General features: G+C 32.6%; 2 protein-coding genes across 5 annotated transcripts in view; both read right to left on the bottom strand.

Moving 5' to 3' along the window:
* LOC105343596 (sarcoplasmic calcium-binding protein) overlaps positions 1–23,094 on the bottom strand; it is a 58,752-nt gene that overhangs the window by 19,424 nt on the left and 16,234 nt on the right. The gene's annotated exons all lie outside the window — the stretch shown is intronic.
* LOC105348053 (transient receptor potential cation channel subfamily M member-like 2) lies at positions 1,712–22,697 on the bottom strand. 4 transcript variants are annotated; one of them, XM_034473635.2, is made up of 27 exons: positions 22,541–22,697; positions 21,766–22,070; positions 21,353–21,462; positions 20,998–21,101; positions 20,606–20,775; positions 20,038–20,211; positions 19,370–19,564; positions 18,672–18,846; positions 18,251–18,416; positions 17,689–17,718; positions 16,816–16,963; positions 16,049–16,115; positions 15,735–15,854; positions 15,386–15,516; positions 14,522–14,772; positions 14,199–14,342; positions 13,623–13,764; positions 13,168–13,245; positions 10,715–10,855; positions 9,700–9,831; positions 9,049–9,300; positions 8,456–8,633; positions 7,920–8,097; positions 7,386–7,564; positions 7,167–7,290; positions 6,477–6,708; positions 1,712–5,219 (listed from the first exon to the last, which is right to left on the bottom strand). In XM_034473635.2, the coding sequence occupies exons 2-27, from the start codon at positions 22,027–22,029 to the stop codon at positions 4,680–4,682; spliced, it is 4,425 nt and encodes a 1,474-aa protein (XP_034329526.2). In that variant the 5' UTR covers positions 22,030–22,070; positions 22,541–22,697; the 3' UTR covers positions 1,712–4,679. The 4 variants fall into 4 exon arrangements, with proteins under 4 accessions (XP_034329526.2, XP_034329529.2, XP_034329527.2 ...); XM_034473638.2 differs by lacking the exon at positions 13,168–13,245 and adding an exon at positions 13,034–13,108; XM_034473636.2 differs by having other exon boundaries at positions 21,766–22,067; positions 22,541–22,694.

Genomic DNA, 23,094 nt, shown 5'->3' with positions numbered 1-23,094 from the left:
TACGTTGTTTACGAATACAACGACATTCGTAGAAAATTGTAGCAACACGTGTTAAATCAAACCCGCTGCAAACATTGCAATTAGTCAGTATACTTAGTCCAATCCACATGCATGGCACTTTGCAAAAGTTGTTTCCCTTTGCGGGGTCAACCCAAAGGTCAAAAGGAAAAAGAACAAACTTTTTCCTTCTTTATGCTCCCAAATATTTGGGCGTCCTGTGATAAAATCTCGCTGACTTTAATTTATTCATTCGATGTATGGGTTGTCCCATATAATGGGGCAATCAAAATACACAACGGAAAAGGAATTTTATTGTCAAATGACAAGGTTACAAACCTCTAAACTTCAAAGGCTATTTTGAGAAACCTATGGGTTTTTCCCCAAAGATGGCGGCCAAAGGACATAACTTTCGTAAAGTGCGGATTGGTCTTTAGTGTCGGTACTATTCTAAGTCGCTTCATCAAGCGAACTGACATGCTGTTACAAAAAATGCCTGTACACCTATCCGTGTTGCATGCATTTGCATGCATCGTGGCAACTCATCAAAATAGAAATTGATTTTGTGTAATATACGAGATATGCTGATTTAGCATGGAGTAGGAAAATTATTAATTACAATCAGCCAATGACCAAATGGCCGACAATAAATTAAAATAGACCGTGACGTTTGTGCTCAAGTAAATGGTTGAAACAAACTACAGAAAGTATACAGAATACGACAAATACCAGATTTAAAATGTCTGCTTAATAGATGCAAATCAGCTTCCTTTTTAAAAAAAATTGAAGTAACAAGATATGTATTGTGACTGTAAAAAAAAAGGGTTTCTTATTTCCTGGTGTCATTATCTTTTTGCATTTTTAAAGTACTAACATTTTAGTTTCTATGTAAGATATAATTAAAGTTTATTATCGAAAAACATGTAATCTTCAAGAGTACAGTATCCTGTTAAATGTTTAATATCAACGCATATGTACATTTATTAATATTTGTTGAAGTAATTTTCGCATTCATATATCATACAGGTTGAACTTGGACTGCAAGCTGTAAAAGGAAGATATTACCCTACGAAAGAAGCGTGTTTAAACTACTTGCAAACAACACATACAGGTAACCAAATTTAGTACGTACAACTACGAGAAACCTCTCGGCTACAGAATATCCACGAGGCGCACTTCTCTTCTACAAGTCTACTGAATTATTACTTTTTTTTACTATTTTAGCCAATACAGGGATTTGTTTTTCAATTTAAATCACAGTAGTCATATGGAACATAAAACTGAGTTTCAGTCCAAAAGGCTGGAAAGGCTTATTGGCCCTTAAATAGTGAGGACTTTAAGGGCGTATGACACACTTCTAAAGATTACATGCGCGTAAATTATGCTCGTACGGTTCGCCGTAGAATTCACGTCATTTCTATAAAAAGCAGTAAAAAAATCCCTAAAATTAAGACATTCAGTGTTATAAAATAAATAGTGCCTCGCGTCGGTTGACAATGGTTTCCTAAGGGTGTCAATTTCAACTGTTACCCTCCCAAACAAGCACTATTTATATAATGTTAATCTTTAAATCCCTCTTGGGGCTCCAGCATTAGCCTGGGAATCTCTCTCTCTCTCTCTTCTCTCTCTCTCTCTCTCTCCTCTCTCTCTCTCTCTCTCTCTCTCTCTGTTTGTGTGTTTTCCTTGCATTTCCTGATACCAAGGAACTGATAGGTTATAGATTTTGTTTTAATTTTATTCTTAATTCAAATATTTTGATGTTAACAAAGTCATAGGATCAGCAGAAACCATCAATACTAATTAAACAATACCATCATACATAGCATCATGATATGATTTGCATTTGATATGATACATGTAAGTCTTATTCCCTGTAGATATAAGATACTCAACAATAAATCATATAAATTTAAAAAAATGTAGATATCATATTTCTACAGACAAATACAGGGAACATCAGTTAATTAACATCATATAAGTACATGTGCACTACATTACTAAAAAAAGTGAACATTTATAAATAATTGACTAACATCTTCACCAAGAAGGACATTAACTTAAGGTTTTCTTTCAAAACACTACATTATCTCCCTACTTGTAAGACCCATCTGTAATAATTATTAAATATTTTTAGGCAGACTAATTTCTTGGTTATAAAGAAAAATTAATATGAATTTAAAGGTGTGGGACACCTTCATATTGAGACAGCTTTCTTTCAAACTAAAGGAAACAATTTATTTATCTTTAAGTTTTGTATACCATCTAGATGTTTTATATGGTATATTACAAAGGTTTAAGTCTTCTATTCATTTAAATTTGCAACTCATGAGTTTGAAATCTCCGAGGCTTTAACATTTTTTTTCATTGTCATTTCTATTTTCAAAATAATGCATTGTGAATTGTTGAACAGTTTTGAAAAAAAGGTTATCCTACTTTAATTTGGTTATGATGTAATTCTTCCATCCAAATTACATGTGTAAAATCTCAAGGTGTCTCATAAGTATCTTTGCTTGACCAATACACAATCAATTACATATATTCAATACATATATATCTATTTCAGTAAGTTACTGTTTGTAATTTGGCTTTGAAATCCATTAACACGGATTAACAAAAAAAAATATTAAAAGGGATCAATAAATTAGAAAATTAGGAAAATAAAAAAAATTGTGTTAACACATGCAAATAAATAAATAAGAATATAAATCAAAATAGTAAAAATGAGGTTTGGGGCGGAATATAAAATGAGCAACATGTAAAGGCATATTTTTCCTTGATACAAAAATAAAAAATAAGAAAGGTCAGACTTCATAAAACAAGAAATATATCATACATGATGTCACAGAAGACACTGTGTCAATGAGGATTCATTGCTCTATGAGAGTGAAATGTCTTGAGAATAAAAATAGTATGCAGATAATGTCAGATGAGACATTGTATCAAATTGGACGGAAATTTAAAAAAGTAAAAATTACGAACCAGTATTGAACAGAATCAATGGAACTTGCTTTATTCTAAAAGACCTGTATGTGTATACTGATAGTTGGAATGTTAAGGTTTTTGGTGTTAAACTGAAAAAAAGTATTGATTTTCAAATTTCATTTCTTATAAAAAAAAAAAAAACTACATTGGTGTGAAAATCTGAAATTAAAAAAAAGTATTAAAGACCGAGATTAAATTTGAATAAAACAAAGGCAGAATAAAATTAAAAAAAAAAAAGAAAAGCTAAAAAAACCATTTCATAAACATAAAATAATATAAATACAGTGTTCATAAAAATAACATGCATCAAGAGATTGGAGCTTTGAGGAATGTAACATAGAAACAGATGTGGAAAATTTTGATGGAATGAAGTCAATAACTGATCATGCTATTTGTTCATTAAGTCATTATCACTACATATTTTTAACAAGTACAAAAGGTCAAAATTCACATTACATGAAAAAAAAAACAGGCTTTAAACAGCATTTACATCCTTCAGTTGCCAATATCATGGGCATTATTTACTTCTAGAATTCAGATTTGCTGTACGCATGATTATTATAATCTCATGACATCATTCAAGCAAAAGATAAGGTGAAACTAAAGAAAACAATTGCAGTAAGTCAAAGTATTGGGCAATATGGACAACAAATTCACAAAGTTGATTCTATTGGTGTCATATGCAAGACTAAAAATTGACTCCATGACTAGTAGTTTGACAAAAAGTTAATAAATAGTGTAAATGAAACTAAAAAAGGTTTCGAATCATAATCATATACAGTGTTATTATACATACTCTACAACAACATAATTCAAATCATTATATCACAGAGAGCTTGGTCCTGATTTTGGGTCAAAATCACAGTGAATCTAGACACGTCTGATAGCCAACACTCACTGATAAAACATGATGATCAAAGGGAGAGAAATCTTCATATGAAGCTTGATAAGATTCAAAGCAACCCATTTAAAAGTTAACAAACTTTTTAATATTTCAATTTAGCAATGCAGTGCCATTTTGGTAATAAAATTTTTAACATTTGATACATATTAAAAGGGTTTTGATGAAATTTCAAACTTTAAGATAAGTTGAAGTTGGTGTAGTCAGCAAATGCTTTACAATATAAAGAATATTTTAATAGTCTATGTACTTTAAGACTCCCAACAAAAACTAAACTTGAACTATTTGTGACCAGATCATATGGCAAATAAAGAACCATACTGAAAAACGCTGACATTCATTGCAAATAAATTAAAAAATAGCACACTTGCAACATTTCTACTTTCATTTCATTCCATCTTTATAAAGGAAAGCATATAACATGTGCTAAATTTGCAGCAATTGGTTCCATGACAAAAAAAAAGAAGAAAAACCTTATTTATGAGCTCATTTGATCTAATACATTTGTACCCTTGTGCCACTATTAAAAAAAAAATATTTGCTGATAAAAAAAAAAAATCCAACAAATGAAGATTCTTTAAGTAGCTTAATATCTACAGCAAATTTTTTTTCACTGGCCAAAATATCAAATCAGAGAGTTTCAAATCAAAAAGTTCCACATCAATAAAATTAATAACCATGTTTAAAATAAGTTCTTATTTAAATTGCCCTGCTGTCCTAAAATAAGTGCACTCACAAAAACTGGCTTCAAGTCAATTTGATACATACATTTTCTGCGACAACTTAGTAAATAAATGCCTTAATCTGTGTCAGATAGTTGTCGACTTCTAAATCGCTTGAAAAATTTAGATTTTGATCGTCGCTCATCTTCTGTGCTACTCTCGACCCTGGTTAGTGATTTCTTTTTCCTGGATTTCCTCGGAACATCCGAGTCGGAATCGCTCGCTGGTAATTTTGATCTGGATCTTCTTGGAGTGCTGAGAATGTTATATGGTTCCGGAGTTTTTACTTGGGCATTGTCTTCCACGTCGTCTGAATCTTCAGATGAATCGTTTTGCACTTTGAGCGGTGTGAGGCGCCGCTGTAAGTAAGGACTTTTGTATGGCGACTCCTGACTCGCCAACCGCGGAGACAGATTCCTGGTTGTGGTCGGAGGCAATGGCGATGCCCATGCGTTGTCGGGAATGTTTTTCTGTGCCTCACTTTCAGGTTTTGCGTTATTTTGTACGTCCATGTTGTTTATTTTCTCTTCCTCTTGTGTTTCTTTCTTGTGCTTCTTGTGTTTCTTTTTCTTCTTTTTCTTCTTCTCTTTCTTGGCTTGCTCCTCATCCATCAACGCCTGAATAAGATAAATCAAACAGATACTAATATATCATCATCTGTCTCAAATGATCTTGCTTTGAATCTAAAATGGACAGCTGTTCTGCTTGCTGCACCTAGCTTTCACCTTCAGGGTTTAAAACTATAATAACTTTTCATTCATATTTTTTAAAACTTGTATTAACAGGCAGAGTAGTAACTAATTAATAGCCATCTTTAAATATACAGACAATCAATTAGCACAATTTATCATCGGAATAGCCAAATACGATGTAAACCCAAATACTTAACCACGCAAATATGTAATTAGTTATATCAAAGAGTATTGTAAAATCTTCTCAATCTAATGTCTGAAATTATTGTCAAAATATATCCCAAAATAGCCTATCCTTGGTAATAAACAATACAATACGCCATCAATCATACACATGAACATAAATATCGCATCAAGGGCAAGGCAAGAAAAGAATAAGTGAAAAAAATTATAGCGCTAGATGAATTATGACTTCATAATTGATTTGATATATCTTTTTTCCATTATTTTAAGCTTCGACTTTTTATTTAAAACTTAGAGTCATTTTAAACAAGAGGTAAAGACATATTGAATATCGTTTTTTGAGAGTGTACGCATTCAGGATATATTTTATTCGTAAAGCACTGAAATCAAATTTGATTCATACCTAATTTTCTTCATAGATCATTGAAATAAAAATCTGAAACATGTTTTTTCATTCCATTTAATATATAAAAATAAAGGTCAGATACAAATTTAAACCAAGCTATTTTATGAAGCATCATTGAAAGAATGTATATCTCAGATTTCATAAATCTGAAGTCTCCTTTCATTTTCGCCATTTGGGAATGCGGTGTGGATACAAATCAAATACCTAAATGTAACGACATGCAGTCATCAACATTTTTTGGATGTACCATTGTATTGATTCATATATTGTAAATTCCTTATTAAACATGGGTAATTAATATCTGCGCAAAATAATGAGAAGCAGTCCTTGTGGATTTTAAAATCTTGTTTAATTTATTTTTCAGAGAGTTTTGAGCTATATGTATTTATGACTCTCAAGATTTGATGCAAAGCAGTGGAATTGCGGAATTACGTACTAATGTTAAATAGGGAATTTACCGTATCAGTTCACCAAGACCTTGTCACAATTTGATGATGAAATTATGATATCATATTTGATAACATCAATTTCATCACACTATGATTGGCTGAATTAATACCATGACAATCTCCATGACAATGACCCCTACTGACCTCTGCCACCTCCTCCTCTATGACTTCCTTCTGCTCTTTTTCTTCCAACTTCTTGGCAAATTCAATGACAGCCTCTGTTTTGGGCCAGCCATTAGGCTCCAGTGGACAAGATTCGAATGTGGTCTCTCGTGGTAGTTTGGTGGTTTGTGTGGCAATGAGAGTGTGGTTGAAAGAGCTGCCACCTTGGTCTGCGGTTAATTCCTCCTCCACCAATTTGAAGAGTTCCTCAACTCTAAAAGGTGTTTTTTTTCAAATATGAAAATTGAGCAATATTTGTCATAGCCATATACCAGTATCACATCAGTAGTACGTACATCTCAGGTAAATAATGTGGCCCATAGGCCTTTTGTTTTGATTGAATTGTACAGAGCTGCCGCAGTTTGTAGATAATAAGTTGATGGGCCGGGACAAAGAATAAAAACAAGTTATACAATTCCATTCAAAATGTTTAAAATCATTTAAACCCCATCTTTTCCCACATCAGGACTACCGGACGGGTACTAATCTAAGGGTCATGAATTTCGGGTAGCTTCTTCCATCAACATTATGAAAATGTGAAATTCATTGCCCAAGGGTCAAGATAAATCTTTATGCGTATTCAATTTGTTGCTGTTGGTCTATAATGTAGCCTGCAGTTTTGATCCAATAGCTCTGTGGATCTGCACAATGTAATTAGAACTTTAATGTTACCTTTTCTGAAGTTTAGACTCAGCTGAGTCCTTCTGTTCCGATTTCTTATGCCGCAGATAGTTGGCCATTTCCTCTTTCTCAAAAAGTTGCAAAAATTCCAGGTGACGCTGAGTAAATTGTACCCCTAAAATGTAATAACAATGAAAAATAAATCATAAATATAATAAAAAAAATTTTTAGAAATAAAATAGAAGTGTTTTTTAAAAACTCGCTAATTACCTTTCGACCTCTTTTTGCAGCAAGTTTTTCTTGCTATCCATTTGAAAAACAGGTAGAGATGGGGGATTATACTCAATGGAGGAACCAAGGCAGTCTTGTTGTCAAACTCCATGGTTAAGAAGTACATCTGGAACTTCCAGATCTCGTTGGATTTCTCTTCCACTTTAGTGAAAATGTGACTAGAGAGAAAAGAAAATTTTTACAAAATCAAAATGCAAATTTACAGATGGAAACATGAAGAAAAAAAAAGTACATGTTATCATCAGCATTTTAAAAGAAATGAGCATCTTCGGTGGGAATGCCAAAATAATATATTCAAATTTAAGAAAAAATTTTGGCAGCTATTTTCAAACTATCAGATAATATCATAAAATCTTTTAATCTTGACTATCAAAGGCAACAGAATATGATGCAATTTTAGTTCATTTGCAATATGATTACAACACAGTACTTATTAATATACTGTTCAATAAGATTAAGAAGGTCCATATCATTTTCAAATATACATGATATATCAATCAATGAGGGACTCACTTGAATATGGCAATCAGAAGGTTAAAGAGCAGGATGTTGCCCATAATGAGGTAACCTGCACACAGGATGTAGACCAGCCAGTATTCCTTCTTGCATTTCATCTTGGCCACATTGTACGCCATCCTTGTCATGGATGAGCTGCTGAAATTCCCCAGCGACTCGAAACATTCTTGGTCCGCTGAGAAACGAAAATATAAAACTAACTTACTATGCAGTGACTGACAAATAACTTACAATGCACTGATTATTCTACTACAGTTATTGCTGAGATCAAAGAGATGCCGTGGACATTATTCCGCTAACGCCTCGGCTTTTATATTTCAAAACAACATTTCTTGACCTCGAAGGTTATTCTGCAACATTCACGAAAACTCGTACTTTATTTCTAAATAACTTACAATGCACTGACAAATAACTTACAATGCACTGACAAATAACTTTCAATGCACTGATTAATAACTTACAATGCACTGATTTATAACTTAAAATGCATTGACAAATAACTTACAATGCATTGACAAATACATTTAACTTACTATGCACTGCATTTTCAAAGTCCAGTTCTCCATACAGCTGCCAGTAGGGATAAAACACAATGTCTCTCAGGATATCCCAAGATGCATCTCTCTGTCGAAACAGTAGCGATTGGCTGGCCACTCCATAAGCCAGGAGAAAGACGATTACCACAAGGAGAAACATCCGCAGCTCATCAAACTGTCAAAAACAAGAGCACATCTTGATCAATAGTGTGTATATACACTGTACATGTATCTGTACATTCATTTTGTCATAAATCTAATTATCATTAGCTGCAAATGGGGCCAAAACTAGACACAAGAAGTCAAGGTCTCAAAAAAAGTATTCTGCCCAATTCCCAGTCAACAAATGACTTACAATACCCTTAAATTCACATATAACTGTACATCAACAGCCAAGGGAAGGAGGTTAAGATGAAGGTGGAGGTAATAATTTTTACAATAGTGCATACAGTAATATTCAAAAGAATGCTTTTTATGATGAAAATACAGAATCAAATTTAAAGCAAGGTTGCCGGCATTCACAACAGCACATTTTTATAATTCTGCAACATTTGTAAAAGGTCCTCCAGGATTTCCAAATTCCAACTCACCATCATTTTGATCATCTCAAGCTTGGGTCCAAGACTGCTGTTAGCCGTGTAGAGCTTCATGATACGTATATAGAAGATGATACAGTTAATTGAGAAAATGATCTTGGCTTCTTCAGCATGTTTCTCCATGTCGATGATCCGGACCAAGAATGCTACGAGTGCTAACAGTAGATTCAGCATGTCCACACACTTTAACATTCCATACCAGTCTCTTATCTTTCCATGGAAAGTTGGAGATGGAAAAGTCAGCAACTACAACAAAATTTTATTTGTTTAAACATATTTCTTTGAAGAAGAATGATATAAATATTATATTATTTAAAAGACTGTGCGTACAAGCTAGTCCATGTACCCAACTCATAGAAATATCTTTTTTGTTTGAATGCATTTGAGTAGTACTGTAAAAATGGAAATTTACATGTACAGAAAATTTAAACTAGTCTAGGTACATGAAAAGCTGAAAATTGTGTTAAATACCATTGTGGTGAAAAACTCAAAACTTAAGAGTGATTAATCATGCATCCATGTATTTAATACCCACGTGTATTGTTTGACCATAGAAAATGCGTTCTCAACCACCAGCTTAAAAACCACTTTTACAGCTAGTACCTTTCAGTGACTATATCTTACAGTAAAAGTATGTAAACTTACTGTGTAAAGTTCATCCACAATGAATGTGAAAATCCACACAATACAAACAATCTCTATGGTCGTGATTTCATAGAACTGGTAGTCCACTAACAAAAAGTATGTAAACAGGGCCACAAAGAAAATGTACAGGATCTGTGAAAAACAAAATTAATATTACTGTTAAGGGAGTCACAAAGAAAACATACAGGATCTGTAAAAAATAAATGATACTGTAAACAGAGTCACAAAGAACATGTACAGGATCTGTAAACAATGAATAATACTGTAAACAGAGTCACAAAGAACATGTACAGGATCTGTAAACAATAAATAATACTGTAAACAGTCATAAAGAACATGTACAGGATCTGTAAACAATAAATAATACTGTAAACAGTCATAAAGAAAATGTACAGGATCTTTAAACAATGAATAATACTGTAAACCAAGTCACAAAGAAAATGTAAAAAAAATCTGTAAACATTGAATAATACTGTAAACAGAGTCATAAAGAAAATGTACAGGATCTTTAAACAATGAATAATACTGCAAACAGAATCACAAAGAAAATGTAAAAAAATCTGTAAACAATGAATAATACTGTAAACAGAGTCATAAAGAAAATGTACAGGATCTTTAAACAATGAATAATACTGTAAACAGAGTCATATAGAAAATGTACAGGATCTGTAAACAATGAATAATACTGTAAACAGAGTCATAAAGGACATGTATAGGATCTGTAAAGAACGCATAAAACTGTAAACCGAGTCACAAAGAACATGTACAGGATCTGTAAACAAATTTTAGTCAACGGAGCCTCAAAAAATGTAAAAGAACTGTATGTGCACACTGAATAATTCATCAAGATCACCAAGAACATGTATACAAACTGTAAAAATAAAACAATTCTGAATACTAAAGTTAAATGTAAATATAGCAATTATACATTTACAAACATAAATGAGAGAAAAAAAAAAAAAAAAAAACATTCATAGACTAGCTTCATCTTAAAATATAACAGTGTATAACTTACCGAATGGTGAGTGAACTTTGTAATGGGAGCAGTGTAAAACGTAAGGATTTTCTGGAAAGTCTTGGCTTTCTTCTCCCCCATTGCGTTGACTTCTAGAAAGGGTGTGAACAGCAAGAAAGGTAAAAATACAGTCACCAGCACCTAAAGGAGAAAGGAATTCAATGTAAATTATAATGATAAAATTCATCATGATTAAGACTATACAAATTTATGCAGTTAATCTTCCAATATGTAATTAAAACATGATTGAATCAAAAATAAAAATAGGAATCTCTTTCATATATAAGATTACATGTATATACCATTTATTAAAAATTTTACCCTGATTGCATGTAACCAGTAAACAAAAGAATGCTGAAATTAGAATTTTTAAAGACATCGTTCCATCTCCCTCACTTTAACTTACTAGTTTTGTAAACACAATTCATATTTTTATTAACACAACAACAGAACACTTTGACTGTGTTACATCCAATATCTAAATACCAGTTCTTTTTTAAACATCACTCGTCTGGTTGATTTTACAACCAAAATTGAATCTCTAGCTCTATCAAATTGATGAAACAATGAAGCAATCAGTTAAACATGTATAAAAAAAAATTCCTCTGCATATTCTTATGTTTATCGTTGAGCCTCTTTGTAACAGGATGATTTAACAGTCATATCACACAAATATTATACTTGAATAACCGAAATATCTGCAGTTTAACAATCTCTGATCCTAAGCAATCTTCGATACATGTATGTCTAAATTATCTGGAATTTTTTCATTTGTACCATAGATCTACCATTTATAGAAAAAAAATTTTTTGGTCCCATAGTGTTTATATCTCAACCCACTCTTCAGAACTGCTTGGCTTAGTGGTTACATGGAGTCCCACAAATAAGGTAAGCTTAAAGGGGTTCCAGCCACAGGTACACAAGTACAACTCTATTTTCCTCTAATTTGATCTCAACTTGTGTATTTTTTCAATCATATTCAAAGTGGCCAAAATTGAAATAACTTTCTAAAATGCATGGATACCATCAAAGAATTTCTTTCTGTTATTTTTTTTCATTCATAAAGTTTGAAGGATAAATAACTTTTTTTACGATCATGACAAAAACATGTTGAGGCCGAGGATAGGGGAACCTTAACCGCTATCAGATTAAGTGGAACCCTCTGTATTTATAAATGTAAATAATACACTCATGAAGACAATGGAAGTTGACATATGCTTCAAGAAGATAATAAAGGAGAAGTACGTGCTTTGAATGTGAGGAGTTTTATCATGCAGTGTAAATCTCTGATAATTATATAATCCTTTGAGTAAGAAATTCAAAGTTCCTTTAAGATACTTAATGTTATGATCTTTACAAAATTTCAAGAATCATACCCATTTATGTGGTCTGGCTTAAGAGACTTAACTTCAACTTAAAATTATGAATTTATTAAGTAAAAGATCTTAGTTTTAATTAGAAAATATTATATTGAAAGTTCAAATGGATTTGGTAACAGGCAAAGCCTATGCAAACCTCTCTCCAAAGTAGAAGATTCTAGCAAAAATGTATCCTGGCCCTTCACCTTTCGTTTTTTGCACACACACAAAATATAGTCATACAACATACAGGTTAAATTGTGCAGTTATTTGAAACATCAAATAAATAATTAAAGAGTGTTGATTAACACTTATACAAATTTCTCAATTTAGACATATATTATATTATACTACATAAATACTACATGTATGAAAATGATATAATTACTGTGGTTTCATTAATATTCAAGGGTATCAATTTTCGTGGATAAAGTAAAAATGATATGTAAATTCGTGGCCAATGACCCTATCAATACAAAATGTTAATAGAAATTGCATTTCAATGAACATTTAATTTCATGGGTTAACTTAAAAACGAAATCCACGAAAATTGGTATTCAACGAATATTGATGAAACCACAGTATATCGAGTATAATTTAATACTCAGTCTAATACTCTATAATATCATGTACTTAGAGAAAAAATCACCAATAATTGTGTAAATGAATAGGAATGACTGACTTATTATAATGCTTATAAGTTAAATGTACATGCAAAGTTTAGAATTATATACTTAAAGTGCTAAGGTTTTCTTTCAATCTTGCCCACAATACACACTTACACACAAATGCACAACACGCTCTCGAACAGAGTTAGCAATGCTATATCCCCTCCACAACAAGATGCCAGAGGGGATAAAAGAGAAAAAAGATGAGTTTGGTGACAGAACACATTGATTAATTAGACAAGTTGACTATAGTTAGACAAGGTGACTACGATTCACGCGGGTGTTTGGGTTACCTTCCATCGAGAGTAAATCCCACGGCGCCATGTGGCGTCGATTGAATTTCGACAAGCCACAGAGGAAAGATATACCTTTAAAGACACAAGAAATACAACATTACTCGTCAAATAAAAATGGACATTTTGTTTACCTTGGAAGGGGACGATTGAATTCCTCGATTCCAGGAGGTATCAATGGAGTTCTTACACGACACTGAGGACAAGTACGCCTTTAAAATAAGGAGCAATTATCATACCATATAATGCAAACCTCTGACACTTTGTTACAATAAAAATCTTGGCTTTGTTGAGTTGACAGATCATCAAAATTTAATGAGCAAAAAAAGGTAAGCAGTGAATTACTTTAAATTTTAGATTCCATTATGATGCCACAATCACTCATATAGAGTAATATTCACCCAGAATCCTGAGATTCTTAAGTATGGAAAATGTGTACCAAAAAACACACCATAGCACACCATAAATCAGCATCATGTCCTTCCATAATATTTTCTTATCAAGACTTCTGACATTTTCAAAAAGTTGATTGCCCAAATTATTTGCTCCAGTACTGAGAAGGTTGTAGTGTACGTTTGCCAGAACTCACCCTGTTACCGGCGGAGGCTGCGATCTGTAGACTGGTCATTGAACTCCAGGACGGAGACTTCCTCTCCGCCAGCATCATCGCCTTCTCCTGGTGCTTGATGTGACACTCGTCCAACACGCTCCTGGCCAGGTGCTCAAACTCACTGTCAAAAAGGAAATATGGAGGCTTCTGCAACTATGTAATATTAACTCTTTGGTGTTTTAAGAATTAGTTATGTAATGACTGCATGGGTACTACAGCTATGTGACCACTGTAACACTTCAGTTACAATACTACTAAAACTTTACAGTAATTTAACCACTGTCACAGGGGCTGAATATTACCAGATGAGGATAGGGATTATAGTTATATAACAACTGTGATAGTACATATACATCATTGTTACCATTGGCGACTTTCCATGCAATGAAATCACATTGTCGGTATAGTTCTGTAATCACTGTTGGGCTGTAGTATTATTAACTGTGGCATTACAGTGAGAAAATCCTTGCCACAGTGCAATAATGTATCAGCTCTAACAGTTATTAACATTTTGAAAATATGTATTACTATTTCAGTGGCCATATAAAGACTCACTCTTTGTAAGTCAGCACTTTTTCTTTCAATGCGGATTCGTTTCGATGGATGTGCTCCGCCATGCTGCCATAAATTCTAGAGGCGGCGACGGCACTGGTGACTGGCTCATTCCCCATCTGCCAGGCGAACATCGCCATCTTTTGCCTAAAGAAAAATGTAAGTTATTTCACATTTATGTTATGTACAATTGCGCATATATGTCGCATAATTCTTGCATCAAAATTCAAATAAGATGAGCCCTCCCATATATTCATGTATGTATTTATGTATGAATGTAAAGGTTAGAAAGTTGAAAAAAAAAGTTTTTAATAAATAAAGGCTACCTTAACATTAGAATGGACCAAATCATCAGCTGTTTGAAAGGGAATTTGAAATGCTGCTGAGCATTGGTCAACACTGGGGAAAACTTCTTCCCCGGCCCTGTGTCAACAATACTGCTTTCGTCAAAATTGTGGTCGTATTTATCCATCAGAGACTCCATGAGGCGAGCCAAGTTGTCATATGAGAACTCTTCACTATTAATCGTACGACGCATCAATTTCTTCAAATGGTGAGAGTCCATACGACTTAATGACTGCAAAGATCAGTGTATACAAAATGTACAACCTACTGTTTCACTACCTATTTTTCAGTGTGTTAGATAAAGGAATAAAGATTTTCATTTATATCAAGCATATTCTTCAACTTTTGTGGATTTAGTGAAATCAGTTGGATTGTTATAAAAAATCAATTGACAATGATTCTTTCAATACAATTTCTTATCAGACCATGCACTTCAATGACATTTGATTTCATGCATGGATCAACTCAATAACAAAATCCATGAAAATTGGTTCATCAGAAATATTGAAGAAATCACAGAATCAGATGCAAAAAATGTGTCCTCAAATACTTTAATACTGTAAATTCCTTATATTACGCGAGTACTTAGTTCTGCCATCCCGCTGAATTGTATCAAATCGCGAGAATATAAAATCGCGAACGTTGAACTTTTCTCCTTTTTTCTTATAGTTTTCAACTCTCAGAAAATAATGGCGAGATTTTAAAATCCGCGAAGGATGCTTCGATTTTACGCGGATATTTATTCCTTCGCGTTTAATTAGGAATTACATGTAACAGTACGCAGATTCTTTTTTACTACATTTTCTTATTTTTCAGATTGATTACAATAACTATATTACACTAACCTTGTCGTAAAGCTCTTGTAATTTCTGTGTGGTTAGGAACTCCTTCATCACCACGTTTTGAGTTAAAATCAGCGCAACGAATTCCACTCTCTCTTCCATGATGGCTTCCATCAGAACATCATCCAAACTTCCTAAAAACACAGAAATAATTTGCATATATAACATAACATTGTGTGTGCTGATATACATATAATTACAAATATCAAGAGTTTTTTGGTCAAAATATGATCCTTAAGATATGGAAAGGAAAAATTTTCTACTATTTCTTTGAAAGCATATTTTTGGATTAATGATGGTGTTCAAAATATGAAGTTCAAAAAACATGCATATTTAATCCGATCTTCCATACCTGTCGGCCACAACACATCTTCCCTGAAGATCTCCTCCTGAGCGATATCAGCCCTGTCCCAGGTCAAAGCTAGCTTCAGCTGGTTCTGTCGGATTTCATCAGACGTCTCTCCGGCCTTGGCTGAAAATTTAAAAATAACGTGAAACTAAATAAAGATAATTACACATATATTCCTATAAGATATTTGATTTTCGTCAAACTGCAGAACTCAAAACACAGGCCAAAAAAAACTTTGACCATGACATGTCCACAATAGATTCGTCCAAGTTTAAAAATTAAACAGTAATAAGACAAGGTACAATAAAAGAACTCACAATTCAGTAAGGCTGTAAGAATAGCAATATCTAGGTCTTCATGTTTGTTCATTGGGAAGATGTTGATCTGAAGAAATGAAGATAAAACAAAACCAGTTACAACATCTGATAAAAATCATTGAAAATTTGAGTCAACACAATGTTCAAGAAGTTGATTACATGTATATTCAAAATTTTCATTAAAAAAATTCTCATTTTCATTGCTAAATTCATAGAAACAATTTTAATTCTTACTTTATTGATAATATTGTATACTTTCAAACCCTACAGTAATACAAATACCATAAGAACGATATATCATTCCAGTACAGAGGGTTCCGCTTAATCTGATAGTCAATTAGTCCGACAAAAATTATCAGATTAACTGATTATTAGATTAACAGATTCAGCATTTCTGTGGTCCAGGATTTTGGTATAGAATAAAATATAACTTGGTTCAAGACATAATTTATCAATGAAAAGATATAATCTGGATGTAATAGTTTGAAATGAAATTATTTACCTTGCATTGTTGTAAATGCACAATTTGAAGATTTCGGTAAAAATATTTTTATCACAGCTTAAGAATTTGTTTTGTTATTCTTCCAGAGTCATGCACTATCGATTATGGTTATCAAGAGCAACTAGCCGTTTTCAACGGGACCCTTGATTTGCTCCCATTAAATCCACAATACTGATGTTTACACAATGCTGAACCATTAGGATGGCATACAATGGCTAGTTTCTGTTTGGTTTAAAAATGCATAAATCATAAACCAGGTACATACCAAATCCCGGTGCTCCATACATTTCTTGACGTTGGTCAAATGTAATCTGATATTTTCTTCTATTTCCTTTTCTTTCCATCTTTCTCCATAAGCATCAAATATCTTCTCTATCAGTTTGTCTTCATGTTTTGGCTTCAACTCCCCTTTACTTATAATGTAAAAAGAGGTTAATGGAATTATTTTTTTTTAATATTTAATTGTGCCATCTTTCTTTATACTTAAAATAAATATGAAATGCCTTCATCGCTAAATTTTATATTCAAAATGAAATTGACTGGTAATTCAAAATATTTTTTTGGTCAGTGCTTCATAGTTATCATATATTCTAAACTAACAGTCACAATATATTAAATGATATCTTCAACTTAATAATAAGTTCATCACTGAAAATCTATTCCCAGTCTCACATATGCTTACTAGCAGCAATTGTCTGTCAAAGAGGTGAACTTTCATCAGATTAAGATTATATAAAACATGTCTTAAATTGACTTTTAAAAATGTAAAGAATTTGGATATCAATAAATGCACATATTGATCATTGATAACACAACACAGTGAATCTCAGATATTTCATCATCGTCGTCATCTGTATAAAAAATTTATCATCAAAGTGTACAATCATGTGGATTTCATTCTCATATCAACTGATCTTACCAAAGATAAGTGAAGAGCAACAAAATGCTTTAATTATATTTTCAAGCAGGCTTTCAGTGTATGTGACAGAAAAGTTGGATTAAAGAGTAAACAGCTTCAGTTGTTTAACATTAAAAACTGACACTCCAAGCTGGATGTAATACATGAAATTATGATTGGCAGATGGTACAAGTAAATCACACTCTAGCACTGCAAGAAGAAATTCTAAGCCGTAGTTACCGATTTCTGGGAGTTTTAGAATCATGATGTCTAAGTATATACAGAAAGTCACCCATCAGATATAGTATATGTTACATCATTATGAATAATACTGAAATTGTTTTTTTTATTTCTATTGCAACACAAAATTGGATTGGCCATATAACAAGTTTATCACAATTTAAAGATACCAAATTTTATTGGCAAGAGCAATTTAGATAATACATATATATTGCATTTATCCGAGATTTGAGAAAAAATTGTTGAATGTTCACTAAACCTTAGTACTTATAGGTATTTCTGATTTGCAGTTATATTCAAAACATATGTACATTTTGTATATAATGAACTAGATATATCTAAAACATTTATTAGCTACACATGAACATGTATTTTGAATTCTGGGATTTGTATACCATTAGTTAATTTTTTAAAAATTTATTATTTGTATAACAGGCAAAGAATCAAGACTTAAATGTCACGATAGCAAAACATTCTCAAAATAAAGTATATCACACAAGATCAAAATTAGTGCTACAAGAATGTCTAAGATTTAAGTACCATCAAGGGCAATAACTCTTACTTGCTGCGTGTGTGAGAATAAGCATAGGCCAGGATGTCTGCCGCCCGGCCTGTTCCTGAGCAGACGACAACGGGAATATGGTGATTGAGAGACACCATGGCGTCACTGATAGCGTCAGTCCCGCCCTCTAAGATCACCAACACAACTGGTATCCCTAACCCACCAGCTAAGAAAATAATACAAAACTTAGTACAACATCAAGAAAATTACATGCTGGCAATTTTAATCACAATCACCTTGAATTTTAGTATTAGTTGTAAGAATATAAAAGTACCTCTAACACATAAATTTTTAAGGCTTTCTTTGAATTTGTTCATATGGAACAAAATAGTCAAAATACTAAAAAGAGGAAAAACATATAAAATGATTTTCATAAAATTAAAACAAGGAAAAATTTATATAAACAAAATTCTTTTCCTACCCTCTGTAGGTTTGGAGACTTTCTGCTCAAATGATGCACGAAACTCCGACGCTCCTTTATAATTGTTCCTGTATCCATCGTCGACAAACACAAAGTGTGTGTGATTCGGATTTAATGGTACTGGCTTACCATGTTGAATAATGTTGCTGGTTTTGAAATGAACTGGAAAGCAGCCCTAAATTTAAAAATAATTACAGATGGTGAATCCTTGGAATGTATCCGAGTGATTATTATGGATTGAACAAATAGACAAAGTCTAGTAATGGTTACACATGTAACGATGTTTCTTAAAGACCTCCGTTTCCCATATTGAGTATTCATGTTCAAATATAAGCTGATTAGAAAAGAACTTTTAGAATTATTGTATATAAAAAAAAGTATAGAACAGCTTGATGAGAAATACAGAATATTATGTCAGCTTATTTAGCACTTCACTACATACAGACAATGACAATCAAAAAATAGTCCACATAGCTGGACTAAGGTGAAATAACCCTTATAAAACCTAATTAATATATACTGACCACTTTCATTCACAAATGCATGATATTTATGCATCTTTGAAAATCTAAAACAAGAATTCCACCTTATTTAAAAGTTTAACAGAATGCCTAAGATGTGTCCAAAGCAATACAACTGTGCAGAGTTCGTAACAAAATGTTTTTTAAAATGAACCATAATATGTTAAATGCACTTACATCTCCATCACTCTCCAGGTATTTCCTGTCTTTGACATATCCCCAGGGCCCAATACCGATCAGACGCAGGGTGTGGGTGATGCGGTCGTCGTCCCACAGGAAGGACTGTCCCTCACTGACCGCATTCCCGACCGCCTTCATCACCCCGACATTTGACCCAGTTGTGATCAGCCAAGCGTTTGTTGTCTTTGCTGCCTGAAAAGAAAATTTACTCAACATTATAAATGGTGGCAAAGAGTAAGAATTCCAGACAGTACCCGCTAAAGAGACCATTGAGAATCTTATTGGTTTACAAACCTGTTTTTGAAATCATTTGATTTAAAAGTATGAACTTCTTCATAATCCTTATTTGATAAACGATTGATTTTATTGTTGAGAAGGTTAATTCTTTAAGGTTTCATTACTTTTTTAAAAAGTTGGTGATAATATTAATATCTGGCATGAAACATAAAACTGGTTCATTTGAAAATGGCCTTTTTTTTATAACTAGGAAAATTTGACCAACTCGAACAGCCAACCCCCCCCCCCCCCCTCTAAAAAAGTTGGCTATATAACTATTTGCCTCCCCCCCCCCCCCCCCAAAAAAAAATGTATTATGCATACCAGGTAAGAAGATCAAAAGAACAAGAATTGGATGAGCAAGAAGAAGATTCTAGCAAACAATATACCTTAATGAGACCAGTGTTGAAAGTTTCTCTCATCTTGTTGTCCAGCTTGAAGCTCTTTGCCCCTCCTATCACAGATATACACAAGCTGGGACGTTTGGGTTCCATTATTTTCCAGTGTTTCTCCATAAGTTCCAAGCATCTGTCTACGGAGTCATTGTGACTTAGTCGCACATACTGAAAGAACATTTTCATCACTGATCAGTAAAATTCACAATACAATTTGAGGCAAAAACATGCCATATCAGCTTAATTTGTACTAAAACAATCACACATCAAATAGAAATCTACAGTGGCTCATTTTTAACTTCACCTGAACCTGTACTTCATTTATTTTCAATACCTTCTTTTTTCCTAATGTTATTGCATAAGGGTCATTGACAATGATACTAATGACGGAAAATAGAAATAATTGTGACATCAATTTCATTAACATTCAGACTTTATATATATAAAAAATTGAAGATTTATACTCTATAGATTTTTCAAGTTTATTATATTACAGTAGCATTCATTAAGTACGGGTATATTCTAAGAGATGCATGCACTGAATAAAGTTAAATCTGTGTACCTTGGCAGGTTTGGAGTTGTCATTGTTCACAAAACTGATTTTGCCGAATGTTGTACAGATGTTTTCCCGGAACGCATCCTCTTTACTCCAGGGAACTGAGTGTAAAAGTGAGGCTAAATTTTCTGGAGGAGCTTTGAAGAGGGTCTCCCGATTTATGTGGCTTCTCAACTCTGCAACAGATGAAAAGTTTGAAATTTAAAGATCTCAGCGTAATGAATTGTCTTGTTATAAAAGTTTCACTTTTTACAATTATTCTTCAAATCTTCACAAATTTCACAAAAATTTCATTATACCTGTCTGACTGAGTAAAAATTTGTGTTTAAAATGTTTGGTAAATATATTTATTTTTATTTCCCATTTCATCAAAATGTTTAAATGATAGGGAAACTTACTCTCTGGAATAAGATATGCCTCCACAATGTCCCTTTGAACATTGTTCATTGGTTGAGCACTGGAAAGTCCAGCATGCTCTGTCAAAATTTCTCCACAGTGGCATCTGACAGAAAATTAGATAAACAGTATTAAATATTGAATTTAAAAGTACTATTACAAAGATTGTTTCATTTTTATTATTTCTTCAAATTTAAACATTTAAATATGCATTCATTTTGACTGTTATTCATGTTATTAGGTTATTCATATCAATTTGCAGTAAGATTTTCATTTTAACTTTTACATGTTTTATTCACAAATTTTATTTCAGTGAGATTAGCAATAAAAATTTTATTTCATTTAAGTTAATCTTACTTTAAGTCCCTGATCTTCTTCACTCCAAGCTTTTTAGGGTCTGGCACAAACTTGCTACACTCAATTTGTCGAAAATTTTGCTTCACAAATACCACATGGTCTTGTTTCCTCTAAAAAAGTAAATACACATTATTCAGCTAACTGAGAGAGCACAAATGATTTCTCTTCTCTGACAAAATTAAAGCAATATACATGTTCTTGTATATTATCAATTTTCTGCACTAAAAGTAGATGCACAATGTATTCTATTCCTTCGAAATATTTAATAATTATAAAATATTGATAATAAAAATATATGTTTACAAAATAATATTCATGTCATCAATTTATTATTAACTTCAAATTCAAATATTAGCTGCTTGTATATAAAGACAACAAAATTCAAACATCTGTATCATCATTATCTCATGAACCTTCTGAAATTCCAAATCCTGGCTCTGTGTATTAATGCGATCTTTAGGAATGCGACCAAGTCCAGGGATCTTTTTACGCATTTCTGAGTATCGCGCCTCCTCAAGTGTCAAAGCTGATTGCACCTCATAAAACCGATCCTGTTGGATTTTTCTTTCTTTCAAATTCATGGCCGATGGACCAGCTCCCCCTTGGTCCGAAGAAAATCGAACCCTGTCATATTTCTCTGAGGGGTATATCTTTGTGTCCATTCCAACACCTGCCATTTTTTTTATTGTCTGAATTTTGGATCAATAACACTTGCCTACTTAATAAATGAAAATAAAATAAAAACAATTTTTACAAGTTCCTTGCAGATAAAAATAACTTTTTTAAAACTTAAATAAATCAAGACAGTATTTTTTTTTCTTTATTTACATATGAATCAACCTAATGTATTTAATTGGTGAGAAGAGTACCTAAATTGAATAAGTTGTCATACATGTTTAAATCTGATTGTTTTTAATCAATGCAAATTATTCCCTTTTGTCTGCGTGTACGTCGGGAAAGGGTCATCAATTTTAACAAGAGTTTGATTTGGACCAGTAACCTTGCATTAAAATTTCAAAGTATACATTCTAACTTAATCAAATTTCGACAAAAATTAAGGTTTTAATTCATTTTGCTCAACAATGCAATGTCAACATTGTCAATGAATGGATTATGAACATGATGAACATATGAATAGAAGTTCAAGCACGCAGGGCTATAACAAGGTATAATTTACAATTCACTTACCACCACAGCTAACAACGAATTAACGTGTACTTAACGTTGCTATACGTCATTCAATCACATTGTCAATGAGGATTTTTTTTATGGCCCTGCAAAAGAATTATCTTTCGCCATGTTTCAGTGCGTGTACGTGAACCGGAAGTTTATGATGCTGCCATGGCGCCATTGTTTACGAATGTGAATTTCTAATAAGATGTCGGAACTGTTCATCAATTTTCATGTTTTTTTTAAATATAGTATTTTTGAAATACCTTAGATCAATTACGACTGAATATGTTTGCTCATATTTATACGAAACCATGTCAAGTACTTGGAGATTGTAATATTAGACTCGGAATATGAAATTCGTGAATTCCCGATATAGGCCTACATAGAAGGTGCAAAATGAGTGGGATTTCAATTGTTTAGATTGATTAATGAAAGAAAGGGAAATATGAAAGATAAAATAAACTCTTTCATTCTTTAAAGATTACCACTGACATTTGTGCCATTATCAAAATTCGTTGAATATATTGAAATTGACGATCGCGAGGAGGACACGGTATTATAACCTAATC

Source organism: Magallana gigas, chromosome 8, assembly GCF_963853765.1.
Source record: "Magallana gigas chromosome 8, xbMagGiga1.1, whole genome shotgun sequence".
In the NCBI taxonomy this organism is placed as follows: Eukaryota; Metazoa; Mollusca; class Bivalvia; order Ostreida; family Ostreidae; genus Magallana; species Magallana gigas.
The sequence above is the reverse complement of the archived record's forward strand: the minus strand, read 5'-3'. Positions and strand labels throughout refer to the sequence as shown.